Below are 26,634 nucleotides of genomic sequence, written 5' to 3'. Positions count from 1 at the left end.
GCTCGTATCGGGTTTGCCATCCGAGTGAGGGAATAGAAAGTGGACCTGTATTTTCACACACACATGTACATTATAATACGTCCTGCGTAGCTGGTTGGACTCCCGTGGCCATCATCACGTCATACCGATCTGTGTTAATGCCCAACATTATTATCATCGTCCGCTCGGGTCTGTCCTCTTTTAGTTATACCCAAAATACTCAAAACTCCGTCCGATTTATTTTCCAACCACTACGCACCACTTTTCGTACATCATCACTCCACTTAGCCTGGGTATGCCCTGTCTCGCGTTTACCAGAAAATTTGTACTTAAATGCTATCTGCCCCGTTAGTTATTGATTTAGCAGATGTAACTCGACCATTGCGAATTCAGTGTGATATTATGCTTAGTATATATTTTGACCTTTGAAAGAAAATAACATAAAGACAAAAATATTGAAAAGTTATCTATATCTTACTTACGACCTTTATAATCAATCAATAAGCGTTGAAGCGAAGGACGTGGGATGAAAATTAACAGCTTACGAAGGATGTGTCTGATATGTCTCTTTTTTTATGTCAGAGGTGGCAAACGAGCAGGAGGCTCACTTGATGGAAAGTGACTACCACAGCCCATGGACATCTGCATCACCGGGGGGCTTGCAGGTGCGTTGCCGGCCTTTCAGGAAAGAGTACGCTCTTTTCTTGAAGGTTCCCAAGTCGTACCAGTTCGGAAAAACCGCCGGCGAAAGCTGGTTCCACAGAGTGGTTGTGCGAGGCAGAAAATGAAAAATGAAATGTCTTCTTACACAACGCGACCATATATCCCGTTTAGAGCGAGACCGTGAGTGTCCCGCTACCTTCATAAGGCTCTAAAGCACCTATAACAATAAAACTCTATGAGAAAAATAAAGTTCATCCCTACTCGTTCACTCTAACATATCCTGTATCAGAGCAAGAATTCTGCTGAATTAAGTCACTTATCTTGCGTCCAAGTATGTTTACATTCCTAGCTGATTGTAGCTTTATGAATATTTTCGATTTTCATTATATATCACCCTATGACGTATATACGATAAAGATATATAGTGAATATAACCACGATTGTCGTCGAACGTCATCCACCCACATCAACAGCGAAGTCGCATTTTGAACTTTGCCATTATAGCTAGACCCTTACTACCCATGCGCACTGAGCACCCTGGTATAGATCCCCAGTTAAAAGCTGGAGGCCGAGGCGAGCAGACGTCGAACAGGTGAGAAGGCAAATTACATTTCAAAAGATAAAATCAAACACTGTCACTATCGGGATGGAGGGAAGTATGTTTTGTTACGTCGCGTGTAAAATTATTTTCGCGTCCGCAATTTCGTTTTATTTAGGTATTGCGATGTGACGTCACAGTGTTATTTAAAGTATTGTTTCACATTATGAAAACACAATTTCTTTGATTTGAATACGAAACTGATTTTAATTTACATATTTACCGCCCAAGTCTTTTACTCAAAGTAACTTAAAAGTAATTTATACTTTGTAAGTTTGTAACAATTACGACTGAGTTTCTTGCTGGTTGTTTTCAGAAGAATTTACATTTCGAGCCGGTAACTTTACATTTAACAATTCTGTAAAATGAGGATTTAAAAAGTGCTTTAAAGCCTTCTTAAATAGAGTATATTTGGAGTTGATTTCGTACGTCGTAACTTTGATATGGATTTTACAAATTTTACTGTTAAAAAGTATTTTAAAGTTCGTTAATACCACATTGCAGGACTAAAGTCTCCTCTCTTTTGAGGAGAAGGTTTGAAGCTCACCCCACCACGATGCCCTCCATTGTGGACACTAGATATCACTGTTCCAACTCACACATTGTTTACTATAATCATTTTACACATAAACGACAGCAGAGTAGACCCATGATTAAAAATTATATCTATAAGTCGATTATAGAAAACGAAGTTGGCATATTTGCTGCCTTTATTTATATGGTCACTGTGTTATTGAATTATTGTATATAAAACATTTTCGATCATGAAATACAGTATGACGTCACTCGAAATAGAAGATCGATTATATGTTTCAATGGGTCGTCTATGTAGGTATTTGTGAAAAGGTTTTATTTGATATTATATTTACGACTTTCTTCTTATGATGGTAGAATTACGTTTATTACAGGGAGGTTACATTTGAAATATATTACGAATGTGTTTTCAAATAGTTACTTGATTAAACTTTTGAGAAATGTCATTTCTTAAATTTTGAATGACTTTGAAATAGCTTTAGGAAGTCTTACGTCGTTATTATTCCATTTGAGACGAACAACCGACATTCTTTTGTAGCTTTTGTTGATTTCCCAAAGAAACGTTTTTTGTTATTTTATTTTCTTAAAAACACAAATAAAATTATATTCAATAAAAACGAATCGAAACTGAAAAGGTTTCTAAAAGGTTCGAAACGTTTAGATAATGATCGAAGTTAAACGGAAAATTTTCTTTTTGCCTGATTATGTAACGCGCGTTACATATCTAAACGTCAAACCATATAGGAATTCTAAGATTTTTGGCCAATAAATATTTAGAGCACAAATTTAAACGCGACGGCTATATACATAAAGTTGAAAATGAATGCAACACTACTTAAATATTTATGTAATAATTTACGAAAAATCTGGCAATTAGTTGTCAACACTGGAGAGCCAATAAATTAAACATAAACATGGTATTATGAATGGATTAGGAATTTTTGATTGTACAAATAACAAAAATAATTTGCAACAACTTGCACTTGGTTGTGGGGCTTTGTGCAAGTCTGTTAGGTGCCACTCGCTCATCGTATACTCTACCGCCAAACAGCCGTACTCAGTATTGTTGTGTTCGGTTTGAAGTCTGAATGGGTCAGTGCGTGTGACTAAAGAACGCGAGGGAGACAACATACTCGTTCGATAAGTTAGAGACGCATTTGCAATGCAAGGGATGGTTAAAATGTCTAACGTCGCTATTATCTATGAGCAAGGGTGACCACTTGCCACTATTTGCCAATATTGTAAAGAATATCATCGATATATTTGCACAATTATGACTAATATTGAAGATTCAATAATGTATAAACGTTGTTTTTATAGTTATTTTATTTGAATTAAGGAACTACTAATATTCATATTTACCCCCCCCCCCCCCTTTTAAGCTTCTCACTTGTGACAGTAGTGGGGACGTCAATAGCCCTAAGTGTCAGGATCGATCCTTTGACTTTTTACATCGCTAGGCGGCCTGTAAACCGATTGCGCTATTGACGGTTACCACTTTTATATTAGCACTTAAATGTGTTTGTTTTCATTATAACATCGATGAGGACAAATATTCACATTTATCGTCCTTCGTTTATTATTTTGTGAATCCTAATGATAATAAATACGAAAATAAGTTTTGTTGTCTGTTACGTTCACGTCCTAACGACTGAGCAAATCATCACGAAATTGTGCATGTACCTCAGAGACAGTAGAGTACATGGGTTCTCTAACACCTCCCCCCATTACGACGAAGCTGCGAGCAGGAACTAGTATTCAATTACTTTGAAACATTTGGACAATTTACTGACGCAATCCGCATGTAGATAACGTATAATAATTGTGACTTAATTACGTAAAATATTCGAGCGACACTCCAGCGGGAAGTCGTAAAAGGTATTAGTTTCAATGCGAAGTTCCCAGATATTATTACAGGGTATTTTTCTGAAAGTTTGCAATTAATTTAATTTACAAATTAGTTTTATGCAACAGTTGTTTAATTTTAATTGTATTTGTGAAGTTGTTATATTCACTTGGCGGTAGGGCTTTGTGCAAGCACGTCTGGGTACCAACCACTCATCAGATATTCTATAACCAAACAGCAGTACCCGGTATTTTTATGTTCCGGTTTGAAGGGTGAGTGAGTCAGTGTAACTACAGGCACAGGAACATAACACTTTCCCACGGTTGGTGGCGCATTGACGTTGTAAGAAATATTTCTTACAACGCCATTGTCTATGGGCGATGGTGACCACTTACCATCAGGTGGCCCATGTGCTCGTCCGCCAACCTATACCATGAAAACAAATATCGCACATTCCTTTTGGCAAATCTTCATCATCAATGTTAATATCGTTACTCGTTCGCGACATGATTGCTAAATAATTTTTCAAATTACAAGGAACTCCTCATAAAAGGAAGACAACAAAGGGTCGCGCGCAGCGCTCTATTATCTGACGAATTCGATTATCTGCCCTGAGAAACGGTTTTAGGATAACCACGGGTTAAATATATTTTATTACATTATGAAACGATCCGTCTGTGGTGTGTCGTCTAATGAAGAATTATTTGGTTTTAGATTCAAAATGGCTGCTATCGCGTTTCTCCTGATCGCCTGTCTGAGCTCCGCTCACGCCTGGGGCGGACTGTTCAACCGGTTCAGCTCCGACATGCTGGCCAACCTCGGCTACGGGCGGTCACCATACCGTCATTACCCTTATGGACAGGTACGTTATTTATAATAATACCCGACCGAATTTAAGCCATGGGAACCAGATACAAGGAAGCACAGGAAATATGATGACGATATCCTCATGACCAATTACAGACATGACGGTTATTCTCAAGGGAGACTAGATCATGTTATCACGGGTGGACTCTATTTTCTCACTTTCGTAATCCAATGGGACAGCAGATATGAGGTTGAGGTATAGGAGCGACGTATTACGTGCTTCCTGATCCTCAGGAGTGTACACTTCCCCCTTCGAGACTACTGAAATTTTTTGAAAAAGAAACAAATTGTTTTAACGGTCTGATTTGAAGTTTGAACTCCGGATCTTTGGATCTGTGGCCTTTTAGAGATACTATAAAGGTAAGTAGTAAGTAAGTTATTCTCATCAATTAATGGCAATTATCAACAACGTAAATTATTATCTCGAGCATTTATCTGAAGAAATCGAAGCACTCTTTGGTGAGACTGGATACAGCAATGTTAAATTACCATAGTTAAATAATGGTTTAATAGTTACGTGATAGCGGTTTACAGAGAACCTTAGGAGCTAAGTCCACTGCGCTGATCCAATGCGAAATGATAAACACGCGTCTGCCAAATTTTCATTCAACACACGCAGGTGCGTTATAAACAGAAACACATATTAAACGCATTACAATGTGTAAGGTTTGTACCCGCAATCCTCAGCTGACGATGAGATTCACGTCCTCTAACCGCAGGTCACATAGCTCCCTCAGTTAGTACTTACTTAGTAATTATCGAGGACGTTTCTCCGAGTTGAAGACTTGGAGAGCCTAAACTTTTCAGTTTAATTTACGTAAAGGGATTTAGTCAATTGAATAAAGTAACTTGGCAATTTTGCAGACGGATGAAGAGATGCTTCATTTCAACTTCAACACTTAATGCCTATAACTATAAATAGAAATGTTCAGGGATTCAGACTTGAGACGCTGTACTGCACTCTCGAAATTTCTTTAGCATCGTTTTATTTCAAATGATATTACTGTAGTTGGATTCTATTTTAAGTATTTGAAAGCATCATTCAGTTTGGAGTTTATATAGTTAGTTTTATCGAGTTACTGTCTAAACTCATTTAAGGTAGGCAAATGGGCAATCAGGTCGAAAGTGCTCTCTTTTTACGACCTACGCTGAAACTAGAAAATAAACTACTTCCGACTTCAATAGTAACTACGGATGTCTTAATTGTTTTGTAATTACATCGACTTCATCAATCCTAAATAGAGTGAGATGGTGATATGGTTGACCATACCTATGTAAGCAATTTCGGCCAGTCACTACCAGTTGGACCATTAGGTATACCAGTATATTCCTCCGTCAAATTATTGTAAAAAAAATAAATGTTTTTTTCCACGACCTCGATTTGAATCCAATCTACAGACTTTTCAGCCACTGAACCAACGAGGATTATATTGCAGAGCCATAATCAAAACCATATCTAAAATAGCAAGGTCAGCTGAAATAGACGCTCCATCTCGCGTTTATCAAAGGTCGTTTCACATCGACCTAATGGAGCATGCGTGACCTTTGCGTCGGGATGCTCACTGAATCGTTGAAAGGTTGGTCAATTGGAAGATATAGGGAATACTGTTTGGACATTATTATCAGTAAACATTCTAGTTTAATATACGAGGCCTATTTACCCGTGCATCTACCAATTTCATAAAAAAAAACTTGTCGAAAAAAGTAAATTTTTGGTATCGCGATTTCAAGGATTCGAACATAGCAAGTATAACGACGGACATGCATTATTATTTCAGTAAAAATATCCTCCAAATTAAATGAATTTGTTTTGAATTATTAATATTCACAATTGAATCCCTTCAATTCACCCATTTTACAAATTAATAAACGTCGGCTTGACAATCTACACGGTCATCTAAAATATGTGTGCTCGTGACTCGGCGAGGTTCGCGGAGTGGAAGGTTCAACCGCAACACCTTCAAGCCATCATACAGATTTATTAAAAGTTATTTGAAAAAAATATCTTATTTTAAGGATTATTCGTAATTCGACGTATTCCCGTTAGGAGGTGATAGTGGTGACTATTTGCGCTAAATTTGACCCTCATCACATGTTGCAAATCATGCATATGAATCATTTTTGAGTTATCGCGTTTTTTAGCATTTTTTTCAAAATAAGTCAAAAATGCAATTGCAAAAATTTATTTAAAAAAAAGGTACTATATAAATCTAACTTTTTCTTTTGATAATAATTGATGTCGTAAATAAACACATTTTTTGCGCTTACATTGCAAATGCTGGCTCAAACCTACGATATAGATCAAAATAAATTAATACAGTATTGTACACCTTAAAACGGTCTTCAAACCCACCCACAATAGCTAGTTTTTATCCTTTACATTTAACGAGAAATAATGGCTTATTTACGAAGCGATTTTAAGTAATACATTAATCCTTATCCAAATAAGTACCTTAAGTACATTGTGCATTGAATATAGATCAATATGACCCTTTACAGCATGTAATTTAAATAATAATTTTCCAAGATATTACAGATTTAAAACGCAGGGAGTTAGCGCTTTGTATTGTGTAACGACTGAAAAACTGTGAACATTGCACGGGAATGTCGCTAGTTGAAAATAAAGGAATAATCAAAAATATAAAAAGAATAAATAAAGAAAAGCATAAACGATTTTAAAAGAGTATGTTATTTGAATTTGCTATGATGTATCATTCATCTAATTCCGAATCTGATGACTCATTTACCTCCGTTATATATAACTATTTGTTTTTCTTTGCTATTAAAATATACCATATGTTCATCTAGTTAGCTTTTGATATATACATAAATTGACAGCCTGTAAATTTCCTACTGCTGGGCTAAAGGCCTCCTCTCCATTTGAGGAAAAGGTTTTGGAGCATATTCCATTCCACCACGCTGCTCCAATATGGATTGGAGGAACACACATGTGGCGGAATTACGTCGAGACAAATATAGGTTTCCTCACGATGTATTCCTTCACTGCCGAGCACGAGATGAATTATAAACACAAATTAAGCACATGAAATTCACTGGTGCTTGCCTGGATTTGAATCCGAAATCATCGGTTAAGATGCACGAGTTCTGACCACTGGGCCATCTCTTTTTTGATAATGAATTAAACCTAATTAATAATTATTCAGTTAATTTTAATTTCACTTAAACTTGGTAGCATATGAATATTAAAATGGTTAGTACATTAATTTAGTTTTACGACATAGAAAGTGTCTGACACGTCTGACCTTTTCTTGAATATAGCAATCGTACTAAATTCTTTAGTATTTAAGATACTGTATAGTATATAGCAATACACAGGATTGATAATGATCTTTGTCATCGGGAGTCAAAACAAACCCCGTGTTGACAACAAGCCTTGTGCCTAACGGCGTATACGGATGTCCGTGTAACAATATTATATCTATAATAATATCGACGACCTCCGTGGTCGAGTTTGTACACCGGTTTTCATGGGTCCGCTACTCGGAGGTCCCGGGTTCGATTCCCGGCCGAGTCGATGTAGAAAAAGTTCATTAGTTTTCTATGTTGTCTTGGTATGGGTCTGGGTGTTTGTGGTACCGTCGTTACTTCTGATTTTCCATAACGCAAGTGCTTTTGCTACTTACATTGGGATCAGACTAATGTATGTGATGTTGTCCAATATTTATTTCTTTATTATTTAAATGCGAAAGTAACACTGTCCGTATGTCTCTTGCTCTTTCATAGCCAAACCACTGAATCGAATTTGATGAAACTTGGTAATATGCAGCAAGCTTGTTCTCCAAGCCGAGCTTAGATGGCCCAGAGGTTAGAACGCGTGCATCTTAACCGATGATTTCGGGTTCAAACCCAGGCAAGCACTACTGAATTTTCATGTTCTGAATTTGTGCTTATAATTCGTCTCGTGCTGGGCAGTGAAGGAAAACATCGTGAGGAAACCTGCATGTGTCTAATTTCGACGAAATTCTGCCACATGTGTATTCCACCAAACCCTATTGGAACAGAGTGGTGGAATATGCTCCAATCCTTCTCCTCAAAGGGAGAGGAGGCTTTTAGCCCAGCAGTAGGAAATTTACAGGCTGCTAATGTAATTGTTTTTCTCCAAGGACATAGTCTACTTTTTATGGCACATACCCGACGACTAACCTTGAAAAAAGCGAAAAAAGCTGCGATCAACAACTAGTTCATACTCAGAATCAAAGGCATTGTAAAATAAACGGAATAGAACGTAGCGAAGGATTTGAGGATAAAGTATAAGATATATAATAGTATAATACAGTATATATGGTCATTGTTTGCGATATTAATAAACTGCATTCGTCCCTACAGGTTGAGCCTGAAGAGATTTACGCGGAGGCCTTGGAAGGTAATCGCATTGAAGACGCCGAGGACACGCACTGCTACAGCGCGCCGTGCATCACCAACGGGGACTGCTGCCGTGGACTCATGTGCTTGGAGACAGGTAAGAAATATTCGATGCTTGTGATCGGTTCACTAGTTGTCCTGGCAGATTTTGACGTTATTTCCTACCTCAGTTTAAATAATATTATAGTATACAAGAGTAGTGTCGAAGAAACGATGGATGGATTGTGTGAGAGACGATATGGCTGGAAAGAATGTTACTTGTGAGATGACGTCCGACAGAGAAATATGAAGGAACAAGACATACTGCGCCGACCCCAAATAAAATTGGGATGAGGACAGGAGGATGATGATACGCAAGTGTGTGCTGAAACATCACGCACCAACGGCTTAGGAGCCGTTTGGGGCACGAGGGTGTAATCACTGATATTTTCCAGACGTGTGACTGCAAATTTTCGACGTAAAAAAATATTTCAAACAGACGGAGGTTCTTAATACGGTTGTATTTGTCATGTTTGTAACCTCAAAACTTCGTTATTTGTAAACCGATTACGGATGTGTTTTTTATTTTTATTTTGGAGGGTATAATTATTGCTCGGTTACAACTCACGTGTAAATTTAAAGAAAAAATGCCTAAGGGTGTAAAAATACGAGATGGAATTTTTATGGACTCAAATAATATTTATAATTAAATTTATCAAAGTATAACTTCAAAGCGGTCTTTGTTTTGTTATAATCTTATATTAATATTGTTCCGAGTCGGGTTTTAGCCGAGGGCCTCGGTACTGAGTCTTATATCTACTAGCCTAACGAAAATAAATATAACATATTAATTTTATGTACCCTAGTGATTTCCAAGTTTTATCTTAACGATTCGCGCTCGTAGTTTTAGAAATATTACGAGACACGGCGTGTGTCGGCGAAAAGATTGGCTAATATTTACAACTTTAAATGACTATAGTTCGATAATAAATCCTTAAGTACACGGGGAGAGTCGAGACTAGTGTTATATCACTGAATGATCAGCTTACTAACCTTAAATACATTTTGTAACATTAGACAATAGCGCTCTTTGATATCAGTAAGGCGTTTTAATTGACGTAATTCAACATATCGACGAGTTTGCTATTTGTAAATATCAGGCGCTCAACGTCAGTCGTGGGGATTTATTGAAACTTTAACTATGGATACAATTAACAGCTTTTTGGTAAATAGTATTCAAATAACACGTAACCTTAGATTATAATCAATGAGATAGTAAATTGTTTTTATTTCTTATTTAATATTACTAGATAAAACATTGGTTTGCGCAACGGTTTCCTCTTCCTAATAAGGCTTTGTTTTATTCCGTCACGCAACTCCAGCATAGGTTGGTGGAAGAATGCGGCAGATAAAAAGGTCACGTTACGTAATTGATTAATGAAAGAAAACCAGTAAATAAATTACATAGAGTTTCCTTTATAAAATAAACACATTATTCTTATTATTTTAACAATACCAGCTGAACCTGCGGCTTTACCTGCGCGAAATTTATAAAACACAAACTTCCAACTCCCGTTTTATCCCCGTAGGGGTGGAGTTTTGTAAAGTCCGTTCTTATCGGATGCCTACACCTATAAGGTAGTTTCTGAAGTTTCGCTAATAATCATTGAATGGAATTTCGCTTATATATGTATATATAGGAAAGAAGTTTCAATCTACACGCTACGCACATATACACAAAAGGAAGTAGAGAGCGGAGATAAAGAGGCACATGAGGCATAGAAGAGCGTCAAGCCCTTTGCCGTCACTGCAAACGATGCTCGACCCGAGGTTTGCCGCTGGATATTTCAAATCTTGTGGACTCATCGTGTTTCATCGTGAATAATCATATAATATTACACGCCTACACTATCACTGAGCAAAAGATTAATAATAATTACTCATTAAGCGCATTAGAAATCAATGATTCTTGCCGGGATTGGAACCCGCTAGCATCGCACGCGTTCATTGATCAAACCAAATAGCGCGCGCTTCCGGCTTCCTGTTACACACTTCCGTCCCTTTTCACGACATCCCTACCACAGATTGCAGGAGAGATACATAAAAACCTTCAACTTTATTTGTAACTGTTGCTCAGGAAGTGCTATCACTTGTTGTCTTCCAGGCAGAATATATTGTATACACATATAATTGTATTTCATGAATATAACTTTGTCTTTTAAATGTTGGAAATGAGTAACGACTGATTTTCTTGCCGGATCTTCTCGGCAGAATCTACATTTACATTCCAAGCCGGTGGTAGCTTTACTTAATATAATTTTGATAATTCAAAAGCCTTCTTGGATAAAAATATTTTTTATTTTGTTTTTTTTTTTGGTGATCTTACAAACATACTTTTTTCAAACGTCGAATTAATAATATACTAATGAGATAAACCAGAGTTTTATTTATATTAAGGAGATGGCCCAGTGATTAGAACGCGTGCATCTTAACCGATGATTACGGGTTCAAGCCCAGGCAGGCACCACTGAATTTCCATGTGCTTAATTTGTGTTAATAAATCATCTCGTGCTCGGCGGTGAAGGAAAACATCGTGAGGAAACCTGCATGTGTCTAATTTCAACGAAATTCTGCCACATGTCTATCCACCAACCCGCATTGGAGCAGCTTGGTGGAATATGCTCCAAATCTTCTCCTCAAAATGAGAGGAGGCCTTAAACGTAAAAGAAAGGTAGGCTATCAAATGGGCCACCTGATAGAGAGGTGAACACTACACATAGACATTAGTACCGTGAGAAATGTTAATCATTCCTTGTATCATCATTCCGCCACCAGCCTCGGAAACGAAGATGTCAAAGTCAAAGTCAAAAATCTTTATTCAATATAGAAGTGTTTGCACTTGCTTATTGATTGTCAAAAATCTACCACCGGTTCGGAATTTAGCACCTCGGACCTGAGAAGAACCGGCGAAAGAAACTCAGCGGGATATATTTTTTTTTCATTTTTTTTAACCATTTTCCATGTAGGTACAATGATAAGTATATATTAGTTGTTTGAAACAGCCTGGAGGCGATCATTTCATTCCCAAGGTGTGCAGTCAACTAAAAAGTCATTAGTGTTGTAATATCCTTTAGCACACAAACGCTCTTTAACGACTCTTTTGAATTTTATAATTGAATAATTTTGAACGTTTTCTGGGATCCTGTTGTAAAAACGTATACATTGCCCCAAAAAAGAGTTACTAACCCTGTGTAATCGGGTACTTGGAGTAACAAGTTTATTCTTGTTCCTAGTGTTAATAGAATGTACGTCACAATTTCTGGGAAAATCATTTATGTTTTTGCGTACATACATAACATTATCAAAAACAAATTGAGAAGCGACAGTCATTATTTTAATTTCTTTAAATTTACCTCTTAACGAATCTTTTGGGACCAGGTTATAAATTGCACGAATGTTATGTCCCTTGCGCCTGTAATTACACCGACTGACTTATTCATCAAACCGGAATACAACAATACTTAGTATTGACTGTTTGACGGCAGAATATATGACGAACGAGTACTTATCACGGTGGTACCTACACAAATTAACTAAACCAATCACTGAAGGACTTTTATTAGTAATGCGGCTTATACGTATTAATTAACTGCCTCACAACATAATTACATCCTTCGTGAGGCGAGTTATTATAATTCTAATATCTTGATATTTTATTTAATTTTAAATAACTTTAATGCATATACATGAAATCGTATTAAATACTGTACTTATATATAAAGCTTGTATGTTTGTTTGTACGCGCTAGTCTGAGAATTCAGATAGACATATGTATATTCTGCCGCAAGTATTTTGTCGTCAAGTAGTTTTAGGGCCAATAGTTTAAGGGCTGCCTAGCGATGTAAAGAGTCGATCGATCTTGATCTCCTGGGCTATTGTCCTTCCCTCTCCTAATACCAGCTTCAATATTAATTGGAGGGATTAATAAAAATGTTAGTAACTCTTTATAATGGGGCATTGATACTACTCTTTAAAAAAAAGTAACATTACTTAATAAATTGCTATATTCTGGTTTGAAAGGTGAGTGAGCCAGTGTAACTACAGGCACAAGGGACATAACATCCTAGTTCACATGATTAATGGCCCATGACCCACCATCAGGTGACCCCTTCGCCACGCTAACAACTTTTTTTTGTTTCGTAACACTATAGTAATCCTTTGGTAATACTTACTTTCTATGAAACACTTTTATAGCCCTTATAATTATATATTTGCAAGCAAAGTTAGAATAATTATATGTTAATTTAAACCCTGACATTTACAAGAAGTTTAAATACATTTAAAATTGCGTGCGGTTTACTTTTTATTTATCGCAAATATATGATTTTACCGACGAAGCCCACGCCACCCTGTCAGCTTAGAGTTACGAATGGAGTTACAGTTTAATTTGCATAATTATTACTAATACCAACCATATGTATATATTACTACTAAGTATATACACATGACTACATTTTCAAGGTCTTTTTCAAGAAAATAACTTAACTGTTAAACAACTACTCAAGGAAAAGTGGACAATACCTAATTTCTTTGTAGAAAACGTAATTTACTAGTATCGGTTTATAAAATCAAACTCTTTTATTCAATATAGAAGCATTGCACTTACTTAATGATTGTCAAAATAAACACTACTATCGGTTCGGAAGAGGGAATACCCCGACCTGAGAAGAACCGACGAAAGAAAATCATGGGTTTTTTTTTGACAATTTGTGATTATTTACATATATTCATTATCAAAAGAGTAAAAAAACTAGGCGTTCGTTTCATTCCGAAGGTGTGCTATCAACCATGATATCACTAATTTTACCTTTCGCACACACGCGTTTTTTTTACAATTATTTTAAATTTGGCAACAGAGGTATTTTGAACGCTTTGACTCAAGACACCGAGAACTAGGGTAATGAAACCATGAGGAGAATAAAGATTATGACTTTTCTTTTAATTGGATTTCGGTAAAATTTCAAAAGAAAATAATTTGAATTTTGTACCAGGCCTACGTTAAATTATTCTTGAAGTTATTTCTCAAATTGAAACGTTAAAAGCTTCATTACCCCATTTACTGGAAAGCTCTCGTGACTCAGAGAGAGCTTTCAACTTTCAGCGACTTGAAAGCTTTCATAAATGCCGACTCACGTATATCGCTAGAGTTCTGAAATTTATTTTTCCACAAAGTACTGAATATATCAAAACGGTATTTTTTCATTTTAAAATTAAAAAATGTCATCTCGTCTCAGATAATCTGTCTGTCTGTCATCAGACAAACAGATACTCTCGTACTGTGAACCAATTTGCATTTCATTGTGTAATTATGTGCGACTATTACTATTGACAGATATCGCAAACATAGTTTAAAATTACTATCGCAAAAAGTGTGAACGTCATTAAATAAATTACCAATCAAAAGATTGTATGATTTGCGATCCAAATAATACATGAACGGGTTACAATAAATTCGGAAACTTAGAAAGGGCTAAACATTCTGAACTCCACATCAGAAATAAATAAAACCCTTGTCACTTGAACCATTTTAATTATAAATAATAATTCCGTGCAGAATTGAATTTTAGGCAAGTTCCACACAACCGTTTAAGCCGAAACTTTTCGAACACTAAGTGCCGGGGATAACCCACTCTGGTATAGCAATTTGTTTTTATTTTTACAAAAGTATTCTTCATTACAATCATCACCCCACAGTACATTATTTATAGTAAATTTAAAGTAAAGTAAGCTTTAAAGTAATTAAAACTGATATAAGTTGAAATGAAAATCGTACGACAGTATAACTTAGATTAGTTTTTATTTTCCTTTTAGCAGTTAAAGGTAAAAAATATACAAAGAACCAAGTTATAATTAAAGTAGTTCTCGTGCTGAGTTGAGTTTCCAAAGTAATTTCATTCGGATCGGTTAAGTTGGACTGCGAGTTTCTCTCTTTTATTTCCCTCAGTATTTTTATTATAAAGATAATTTAAAATGAATGAAAATCTTTAACCAATGAACCGGATTGTTCTATGAGTCTGCGGTTTGATCGGAACAAAAATAATTGACTATCTCTCATATATTTTTTAAATATCAATAGCAGCTCCGAGCTGATGTTATTTAATTTCGACGTGTCTCAATCCTAACAAACCGAGCTACTGCGTTGTAGGCGAGAAGAAAAACTCGTCTTCTTCCTTCTTCTTTACAGTCTTCCACAAGCATTCTGCGTATACAAAGGTAGACTTCACTGTTGAGTCTACTTTTCAAATAACCGACAATCTTTGACATAGAAACTTGTCTTGCCACTGACCCATCTCAGCTCTAGCCGCGACCACTTCAACTAAGGTTGATTATCATATCGTCGGAAAGAAAGGAAGGCGTACACGCCAGAATGGTACTTTTGAGAAAAGAGGTTTAAAGTTGAGTTAGTAAAGTTCATTTCCCAAAAGTACCATTTTGGCGCTTAAGTTTACCTTCCTTTGTATTGGCGATATATAATATGATTGACAAGTTCTACATTTTTTTTTCGAGTAGCCCAGTTAGCCCAGTTGTTAAAACGCGTGCATCTTAATTGATGATTTGAGGTCCAAACCCAGGCAAGCATCTCGAATTTGCATGTGTTAATGTGTGCTTATGATCATAATTCATCTATTGCTCGTCGGTGATGAAGAACATCGCGAAGAAACCTGCGTGTGTCTAGTTTCAATGAAGTTCGGCCCACATCAAAGCAGCGGTGTGGAATAAGCTCCAAAACCTACTCCTCAAAGGGGAGGCCTTAGTCAAGCAGTGAGACATTTACAGGCTACCAAATAAACAAAGAGAACCACACAAACAGAGGAGAAAATGTTACCAAAACGTAAACTGTGTGTTTCACCAATATATATATACAGTTGTATGAAACGGAAAATTATAGGACTTTGTCAAGAACCAACGAATTTAAGATCATAATATCACAAACGACCGCAAACGAGTTCACAAACTCGGCGAAAAAGTTAAACGTCATCAGAAAATTGGAAGTTATTACTTGGACTCGAATTCATAACTACTTTTCTCATTACGTTATATAAATTGTATTTTAAACATCAAAGAGACTAATTAATGAACTCGTACCGAACTTCATGAAAAAAGGAAGCGCCTCAAACGAGACGCCTCAGGATAGCAACAGATTTCGTTGAATTTAGCACTAATTAGCTTTAGATATTATACTCTGAGGTCGAATCGGGGCGTGATATGTCTATTTAATTAATTAATTTCTGGGAAAATTAAGGATTTTATGGACAGATTAAACGCCTGAAGTCCCAAAATCGAAAAGATGTAGTCTTGTTTTTAAGACAATCTGTAAATCTCACATTCAGAAATAGTCCGTTGAAGGACTTGGAGCCGTGATAATATAATATTTTTTGAAGTGATAACTTCTTATGGTAGGGTTTTACCCTACCGCTTACCCTACCGTTCACCGTTTTGTTACGTAACGCGTCACGGCATCAGTTTATTTATTTATTTATTTATGAATAGGTACACAAACAGAATACAATCAACATACATTAAAATTACGGACTTACACAATTTTGAGCTAGATTACATTCCTAAGCACGTGTACACGGCATGCTCGTAACAATTATATATCAATGCAGTCCGGTGATATTTTTTATAGTAATCAAAAATTAATAAATTACAGTAAATACATTAAAATAAATTGAAATTATGTAACATTAATACTTGAATTATCTAAATAAAATTGAATATTTATTAGTATTAAACTGATAAACTAATAACAATACATCCATCCATTTGAATTATGAGACTAAGATTTAAATTCATAAATCCAGAAATATCTGTCAATATGTAATTAAATACTTACAGTCGCTCATTGAATCGTAGATATAATATTCCTTACAATGTTTGTCTGGCGTCCCTTTCTCTTATACATTCGTAGTTACAATTCTTGAATATGTACATTAGAAGTGTGTATGTGTACATACACTAAGAAAAAAATAGGTATATTTTATAATGAATATTAATAAATGACCTTTCCTTACAGCATCATATTAATAAATATAAAATTTAAGTAATAACCAAAGCTTTTCTCAAGTTTATTTTCCATATTAAATAATTCAACTTCGATTAGTTTAAATGACCACTTCTTTCGGGTGTTCCGAGACTCAGGCGTATTTGTTGGATTTTTATGTGAAACTAAATGGTTTGTACTCGCAAAGTTAAGCGAATATTGTTGGATCATCTCTGCACTTACTTTTAATTCAACTTTTAAACGTAGGGAAACCTTCATGGACAATTTCCTGTGTAGTGTTCATTGAAGCAGCGCATTGGAACAAGATCCGAACATTCTTCAAGATGAGAGGAAATTTAACCCGGCAGTAGTCTACACGCTGATTGTAACTATACACGATTATGTGGCAGAATTCCATCCAGCACGTGCAAGTCCCTAACAATGTCATACTTCGTCGAAACCAACTTAAATTTTCCGACATCTGCGAAAATTACATGATTAATCTTTAAATTGACAAATGTCAATGTACTTATCAGTGCCAAGAACTTCTCCATTGAATAATGATTTCAGTCCATGTCGCTCCTAAGAAAATCCAGTAACATTGAATGCATACCTAAAAATAATCGTGATTAAGTTTTAATCCACGTGTTTTATCTTCAGACTTTTTATTTTAGGAACACACACATACACATTCAGAAAACATCCCGGAAATATTAATATGGCGGCCGAACTCGCACTTGAGCGCTTAAGAGCCGCAAATACTTGCTTTTATATGAATATGAATTTCTGGCGTCGACTCCTGAATCTCGTAGTGCTCAAGTGTATACGTGACACGGTTCTGAAGTTTGATCGTCAGAAATAATATATTGTATCTCGAGACCTTCTCGCTACTTCTTTAATGAGGAGTGGGCGTGGATTTACGGCGGGTAATTTTTTAATTGTTAGGTCTTAGAATACATTGCGTGTTGTAAGGCTAAAAAAGATAATTTATTTCTTTAATTACCAGCAAATTATTTCGCCTTTCGCCGAATATTGTAATCTCAAATCTTGTGATATTGTGTAATTAAAAAATTATTTCTTTGAGTAATTAAATTAGATACGATAAAAGTTATATTATGTATGTACAGAGTTAATTAATTTCATTTGTTATAATTGTACACGTGTTAACAATTTGACTCGAAGCAAGTGATTCGCGGTCTCGTGGCATTTTCATGTACCGAGTAGTTCATCCCCGCCAAACTGCTGTACTTAGAATTGTTGTTTTCCAGTTAGAAGGATGAGTGAGCCAGTATAACAAACAGGCACAAATGATTTTTCATATTAGTTACCAAGGCCGGTGGCGCATTGGCGATGTAGGTTAATATCTGTGGATGATGTTTACCACCAGAAACCCAAGAAAAATTAATGCTCCTACACTTGGTGGTAGGGCTTTATGAAAGCCCGTCTTGGTAGGTCTCACCCACTCATCAGATATTCTACAGCTAATTAATAACAGTACTCTGTATTGTTGTGTTCCGGTTAGAAGGGTGAGTGAGCCAGTGTAATCACAGGCACAAGGGCCATAACATCTTAGTTCCCAAGGTTGGTGGCGCATAGGTTATTTAAGGAATGGTTAATATTTCTTACAGCGCCTTTGTCTATGGGCGGTGGTGACCACTTACCATCAGGTGGCCCATATACCCATAAAAAAAAAACATAAACATTCAGTGATTTGTATTTGAACTCGCAATCATCGTTCATATATTTCCAACCACTGCGCCGCTCGGTTGTGTAATCACCTAATGTAACAATAATGTTTTCACACACAATTTTATATTGAGTTCGTTGACCGCTACGTAAAGCCTGACAGTTCATTACTTAAGCAAAGGTGCGCTAGCCGCTATCTTGATGACTCGTAAAAAAATTGCTTGATGAGACATTGCACTGGAATTAATATCGCTGAAAATATATACAAGCCCTTCCCCTCGACTCAAAGTCAAAGTCAAAAATCTTTATTCAATATAGAAGTGTATACACTTGCTTATTGATTGTCAAAAATCTACCACCGGTTCGGAATTTAGCACCTCGGACCTGAGAAGAACCGGCGAAAGAAACTCAGCGGGATATATTTTTTTATTTTTTTTTAACCATTTTCCATGTACAATGAAAATTATATTTTAGTTATTTGAAACAGCCTGGAGGCGATCCTTTCATTCCCAAGGTGTGCAGTCAACTAAAAAGTCATTAGTGTTGTAATATCCTTTAGCACACAAACGCTCTTTAACGATTTCACTGGGACTCTGGATACGAAGACAAAGTCTCATAGCTACTATTCCATTCCATTCCATGACATGATGGTATACGAGGAATATGACTATAGTAGGTTTGGCTCTGACTCGTTTCCAAGTCAGACAAATTTATACTAGGAGGGGGGAAATAGAATGAGAATTCTTGTAAAAGAAAGGTTTTGTAAATGGAGAATAAAAATATGTTTGGACCGCCTTTTATATGAAATATATAAATCTTATTATTCATTAAAATAATACTTTTTAGGAAAAAACACCTGGATTTAGGCCCCAGTTCCATCATAGGATTGTTTAAATCTGTTTATTTGAAAAGAGCAACTATGCGAGTTTCTTGCCGTTTCTTCTCGCTGACGGCTTCTTTAAGAAACGGTGGTAGTGTTTAAATACTAAACTAAAACGCTTCATTGTGTAGTTCACGTGAATAAAATACATTTAATTTGACAATTGATGTAATAATAAATTATGAGATGACGTCACATTTGTCTGAACTGTCAGGAGGACTATGTGTGTAAATGTAAAGTTCGCTTCAAGCCTTGTCTTCAAAAAGAGGAGCCTACCATTTTATAAAAAATAAAAATGTATTACATAACATTTTGTCGTGGTACTCATAAAGGAATTCGTTACAGAGGACGGAGGGCGTTGTCTGCCAGCGTTTGCTGGTCGGAAGCTTGGCGAGATGTGCAACCGCGAGAACCAATGCGATGCTGGACTGGTCTGCGAAGAAGTCGTCCCAGGTATGCTGTTCACGAATTTGTATGTTCTTACTGCTATTATTAACGAAGACAATTTCAGTCGAAACAGTACCAGACCATAACTGTTCTGAAGCAAAAATGCCATTGCTTGGGGAAGATTAAGACTGGATGCTGTCACGCTGTTCCATTGTGATAAGTTAAATAAAGTTGTATAACTTCATGCGACAAGTAATCTCGTGTCGCGACTCTGCTTGCTTGTTTTATGAATTTTGTTTAATTTGTCCGTAGTAGTATGTTTTTCTTAAATTGGTAAGAATATTTTATATGTTTAGTAACCCGTGCAGATATAAGCGACTTGGTAAATAAATAATGCTTATAATTTTGTTCAAATAAAGATTATTATTATTATAACGAGTAGTCGTGCTCGGCGGTGAAGGAAAACATCGTGAGAAAACCTGCATGTGTCTAATTTCAACGAGATTCTGCCACATGTGTATTCCGCCAACCCGCATTGGAGCAGCGTGGTGGAATATGCTCCAAACCTTCTCCTCAAAGGTAGAGGAGGCCTTTAGCCCAGCAGTGGAAAAATTTACAGGCTGCTAATGCTAAAAAAAAACAAAATTAGTAATTTCATAGATAACCTTGAATATGATCGAGTTAATAAGGCTCAACATGGCGATAACTTTTATACTGTATCAGCCCTAAATAACCTCATATGGTTCGCCTCCTATCCTCTTAAGAAGAGAGTTTAATGTATATTCCTCCGTGCGTCTCAAGTCCAGCTTCCGTCCGGCACGTGTCGGTGTTCATTGTTGCAATTCACAGTCGAGCAAAATATGTATTATATAGTCAAACAAAACTCTCACAAACTTAGTAGTTCTTTCACACATTCGAAAGGCAACTTAAGCTAAGATCCACGTGTAATCTGGAAACCATTGAGGAGCTGAATAAACAAAAGAGTTCCCAAGGATGAGTCAAATAACTTCTACCCAACGTTTAAACAAATATATCTGCTAGTATGACAAAGATACATCATCGTTGACGTTTATGTGATCATGAAAACAGTCCCCAAAGAATTGTCCTTTGATAACAAACATACGTAGATCGTATCGTACGACATACAAAGGTCATTGCCCTCAGCTCTTCGCAATTTTTCTAGTTAGAAATACCTACTTTCATGTGGTTAAAGTAATATATTCTGTAATTAATATTTATTTGAATTTTAAATATAGCGTTTGTTGTTATATAGTCAATAAAGTGATCCCATTGATAGGCTCAGGTCTCCTCTCCTTTTTGAGTAGAAGATTTGGAGCTATTCCACCACGCTGATTTAATACGGGTTGGTAAATATCACCGAGCGTGAGATGAATTATAAACACAAATTAAACACATGAAAATTCAGTGATGCTCGCCTGGGTTTGAACCCATAATCATTGGTTAAGTTGGTTGGTCACGCGTTGCAACTGCTGGTGTATCTCGGCTCTCGTTACGTTATGTAAATATTTATAGACATTTTCCATTGTCGGTTTAATCACCTTACCTCACGTATACTCCACATGGAATGTTAATATACGTGACCGTTTCGACGCGCCGGTAGCTTGGTAACTGAAAACATTTATGATTAAAGAAAACCAATAAATAGCAGTAAAATAAATAAAAACATAAGAGTTTATAAGCCGTATATCTTTTCAATATATTTATTAACATAAGAATTGATAACATTAAGTGCTTAATTATATACAAATATGAATTAAAAATAGGTACTGTATAAATCTTGACCGCGTAGAATGGTGGTAAGATTGCCAGCAGCATTTCCCCGTTAATCGCAATTCCGATCCACTGAGCTAAAAACGAACCCTCCTGTCACCAGTGGAGGCAATAAGGCGAGGTGTTATACTTTTGATATAGCTTTTTGCATCACTACTCCAAGGGCATAAGAGTTTAGTTCATAAGAAAAATTTGTATGAATCCGAAGTGGCGCTGTACTTCATATATGAAGTACAGCGCCACTGACTTATCTGTTAAGACGTACAAAAGGAGAACTAACAACGCCATTTTGAATTGTCATTTCGCTGTCATCATTGTCGAGCGTCCATAGTTCACACTTTAGTTAGATCTATCTTTTAGTGACTTGACCTAAAATGACAAAAAACATTGATAAATAAGGCATACTACTCAATATAAGATTAAATTAAAGATAGAAAAGCGTGGACTTAGTATTTATTGATTTCTATGTCTAAATAAAAATTTAATTATTCTTTACTGACATACTCTGCAATTAAAATGGTTCGGATAATCCATCCAACCAGCCAGATGGAAATGAGCTACCACCAGTTTGGAATGTAGATTCTACCGAGAAGAATCGGCAAGAAACTCAGTGGTTACTCTTTTTCAACATCTAAAACATACATATATAATTGTATTTAATTAAAAATACAGTCATGTTAGTTAAATACAATTATATACGTATGTTATGTCTCCTGCCTGGAAGTCAACATTAGCTCCACGCTTTTTTATCATCTATATAATCTCGTATCGAATAATATGCCTTCTATACCAATGATTTGAATTTATGAAATAATTTGTATATCATGAAATAAAATGACGATCAATTAGTCACATACAATTACGCAGTGACAATGAAAGCGAGAACAGCGATTCTGGAGACACTAATGTGGCATTTGATTCAATTAGTGGCAGTATATCATACCTACTGATTTAAAATATACATATATATTTTAAGCTTATTTATGCACTAATAATGTTACTTATACTATGCAAATTATGAAATATTTATTTAGAACTCGAGCATAAAACTTAGTCACAACACTATATCAAAATTAATAACTGGTAACAAATTAGCACTTCAACGACAGCGACTCCGCCGCCCGACCCGACAAGTCACGAGCGTTATAAAGAGCGGCGCCAGTGTGCGTGACGTTATTATCAATGACGTCATGCCATTTACACGCACGAAATGTCAGCCAGGACGATGTCATTATCATCATATTCGTATTAATTAGTCTCTGACATTGTGTCCAATATTCGATCGGGAAAACGTTGTTTTCGGACTAATATTTACAAATGTATAGATGTGTATTTAAGCGTATTTGTTTTAAAAATAAGCCGAGATCGCCTAGCGGTTAGGATGCGTTGGGTTCAAAGCAAGCACCACTGAATTTTCGTGTGCTTAATTTGTGTTTATAATTCATCTCGTGCTCGGTAGTGAAGGAAAACATCGTGAGAAAACCTGCATGTGTCTACGAAATTATGTCACATGTGTATCCACCAACCCGCATTGGAATATGCTTCAAACCTTCTCCTCGACGGGAGAGGAGGCCTTAGTCAAGTAGTGGGAAATTTACAGGGTGTAAATGTTAAAGCGTATTTGTGTAGGTGAGATGCACGTCTGCCGTCCGCCTTCAGCCGGGCACAAGCAGTACAACGAAGACTGCTCCTCGTCCAGCGAATGTGACATCACCCGTGGTCTTTGCTGCATCATGCAACGTCGTCACCGCCAGAAGCCTAGGAAGGTGAGTTAAGCAACTTTAAAGCTTAAGGAATGGAAGGTTCAATAAGGTTCATTAATTCATCCCCCAAAAGAGGTGGTAGGTGAAAGATTTATCTTCATTAGCTATGCAATTAATTGTTGAGTCTTCCTATCAGTATGAATAGAGTTTCACAGTGTCTTATTGAATAGGCATTTTGAACTTACCAATTTTCCGAGAATTACTGTATTTCTCGTTTCCAACGCTATAAAGACATATTATCCACTTCAGTCTGGCTTAAATGGTGATCATTCAGTGTTGTGACATGCACGAGATCCTGTTGGGCGAGGCATCATCTGTATAAGAAGTGACTTTGTGAAGACACCTGTCATTAGATATTTTTAATAATACTCTTTGAAAGAAATTATGTAGCACCATTAAATATTATTCAATCGAATATAAAGCCGGTTTGTGGTGAAGCTGTATCGATGAGAACCGGCAAGAAACTTATTATTCACTCTTCTTCATCAATCGTATTCTCCTTGCAATAATTTCCATCTACCTTCCTAAAAAAACAATTTATTCTCGAATCTATTGTTAAATAAAGATTGAACATTTTCCGAATCCATGTAAATATAACTTTGTCATTTTCTTCAAGAAGATAATATTTATTAAGATTAGATTACGTTTTTCTTTTAGAGGAAATTCGATTTCCTTTTAAATTTAAAATTACTTTTACCTTTTATCGCTAAAATTTTTAATAATTTGATGATTTTAATGGGGTCGCTTTGTAGTAAAGATATAAAAGAAAAATATTTTTTATTGATTCATTTCCGAAAGACAGACAAACATCTGTGCTACTTGTTTGTTAGTTATCACTTTTAAAATTGGCACTATGACAAATTTAAATCGCTTCTTACCATTAAAAAGTGACAAGGTGTCAAAGTATACTCAGTCTGCAACAGGTACCCTAAATTTTATTTGGCATAGGTGATGTTCTTGTTCTTCGAGATACAGGTGAAGCTGTTTTGATCAGACTATGCGATACACTCGCCTGTGCTTCCGCACACACGCGATTACTAAGATGTCTAATGCGTAGATTTCTCCACGAGTATAGCCAAACATGTAGTCTTTCTCATCCCTAATATCCATCCGATCGTTTCGGATTCTCATGCTACCAAACTATGAGAATCTGGGAAGACGGCACCAGTTTTTATGTAATGACATGTATCACCAATCTTGGACCAAGTTTGGATCTGAGCAGGTATCACCCACTCATCAGATAATTTACTGCCAAATAACAGTACTTGGTATTGTTGGGTGATTGAGCCAGTGCAACTGCAGGCACAAGGGCATAATATCTTAGTTGTCAAGGTTGGTGATGCATTGGCGATGTAAGGAATGGTTAATATTTCTGGGTTGGGTTCAATGTCTATGGGCGGTGGTGATCACTAATCATTACTTGGCATTAGCCCGTCCACCTACACATACCATAAAAAACACTCATATTAAAATAATTCATTACCAAAAGTAGAAACATTATTGTGTGTAATCTTTTCAGAGCTGTGGATACTTCAAGGAGCCCCTGGTGTGCATCGGACCCGTAGCCACCGACCAGATCCGCGAAATCGTTCAGCACACCGCTGGCGAGAAGAGACTCGGCTTGTACAGAATGCATTAAATTAATCTTCAATTTATTGACTTCGAGTAAAATGGCGTCGTCTATGTTCCAATAATTTATAAAGCGGTTTCAAACTTGTTTTTTTTTTACCTATATTTAATTATTTTTTCATTTTACTCGGAGTATTTTTAGGATTTGAATCATTTATAAATTTAAATAATCCTTTTCATTTATAAATGACTTCAATTAAATTGAGAAAATTCTCTAAGTTGATAAGAAGAGCTAATAAAAAAAAACTTATCAAACGAGTTGACAACCAAAAAAACTAAAAATCATTTATAGATTTTTCTCAATAGCAACACTTTTGGAAATATTGCCATTAAAAATTATTGCAATTTTATATTTGTTAAACATGATTTCCTAACACGAGGAATTGACAGAATATTTATTTGCGATGGCAATAATTTCGTTACGTCGATGGCACTATTTCCACCGAAGATTTGAAAATAACCGAAACGAACGCTTCGAAAAACGGTCACCGATTTATTAATTTTCAAGCATAGAATATTAATTAAAAAAATAAAATAAAAAAAAACAACAAAAATTTACGTAGCTGGATAAATTTTAGTTTTCATCAAATGATACCAGTGTGCGTAGAATATATAAATATATTATTATAATTAAATGTTACACTATGGATGTTATTCGTGTTATTAATAGTGAATTTTAAAATGTTTAATCCTTAATATTAATTAGGTTAAAGTCTTCACTATCGAAACTAAAACATATCATACTGGCTGAGGCATTTATAGGTTTAAAAATATTGATGTTAAAATGTAATTAGAGTAATTAAGATTTCGCTTGTTTTATTCTTAAATATATATAAATTAAGGAATTCCATTACGATAGGTGCCTAGGAGACATATCATTGATGTACCTTTATTTAATTATATTCCTATTAATAGTCAAAGTTTAAGATTGTCACAATCAAAGCGTATATTGATAAAATCTAGCATTAAGTCTGACATAAGTATTTTCTGATAAAGTTTAGCGGTGAACAGTAGGAAATATTTTTCTGCCAAAATTATACAGTCTATGTTATCATCGCGTTATCATTTCGATCGTTTTATAATAATTTCCCGATCGCTGGAAACGGCCTAACGCTTCGTTAAAAATAGATCGACTAAAGTTGAAAACATTTAAAAAAAAACTTTTATATATCTGTGTCGTTACGCTATCTGATGTATTTCATATAATATATGTGTTATATTATACAGTCATATCAGCTGTTGACATTTTTATTTCCACCCCTATTTCAAAACTAGAGCGAATACTAAACGGATCATAGATGAGGTGTCTTATACCTGCCCCTCCCCCGTCTGAGGACACCCGGGCAATGTTGCGATATAATTTATTAAACACTAACAACCTACAGATGAGCCGAGATGGCCCAGTGGTTAAAACGCGTGCATCTTAACGTATGATTTCGCGTTCAAACCCAGGCAGGCATCACTGAATTTCATGTGCTTAATTTGTGTCTATAACTCATCTCGTGGTCGGCGGTGAAGGAAAACATCCTGAGAAAACCTGCATGCGTCTAATTTCAACGAAATTCTGCCACATGTATATTCCACCAACCCGCATTGGAGCAGCGT

The 26,634-nt window shown here is 35.9% G+C and overlaps 1 protein-coding gene across 1 annotated transcript; it reads left to right on the top strand.

The window, feature by feature from the left end:
* The first annotated feature begins 1,208 nt into the window (after window positions 1-1,208).
* Window positions 1,209-26,266, top strand: LOC125074197 (ITG-like peptide). The gene is made up of 6 exons (XM_047685447.1): window positions 1,209-1,234; window positions 4,335-4,482; window positions 8,835-8,967; window positions 19,805-19,912; window positions 23,267-23,403; window positions 24,920-26,266. Exons 2-6 carry the CDS (start codon window positions 4,342-4,344, stop codon window positions 25,037-25,039), a joined length of 639 nt encoding a protein of 212 aa, XP_047541403.1. The 5' UTR covers window positions 1,209-1,234; window positions 4,335-4,341; the 3' UTR covers window positions 25,040-26,266.
* Window positions 26,267-26,634: the final 368 nt, after the last annotated feature.

This window comes from Vanessa atalanta, chromosome 27 (genome assembly GCF_905147765.1).
Source record: "Vanessa atalanta chromosome 27, ilVanAtal1.2, whole genome shotgun sequence".
NCBI lineage: Eukaryota > Metazoa > Arthropoda > Insecta > Lepidoptera > Nymphalidae > Vanessa > Vanessa atalanta.
Note: the sequence above shows the minus strand (reverse complement) of the source record. Positions and strands in the feature narration are given on the sequence as shown.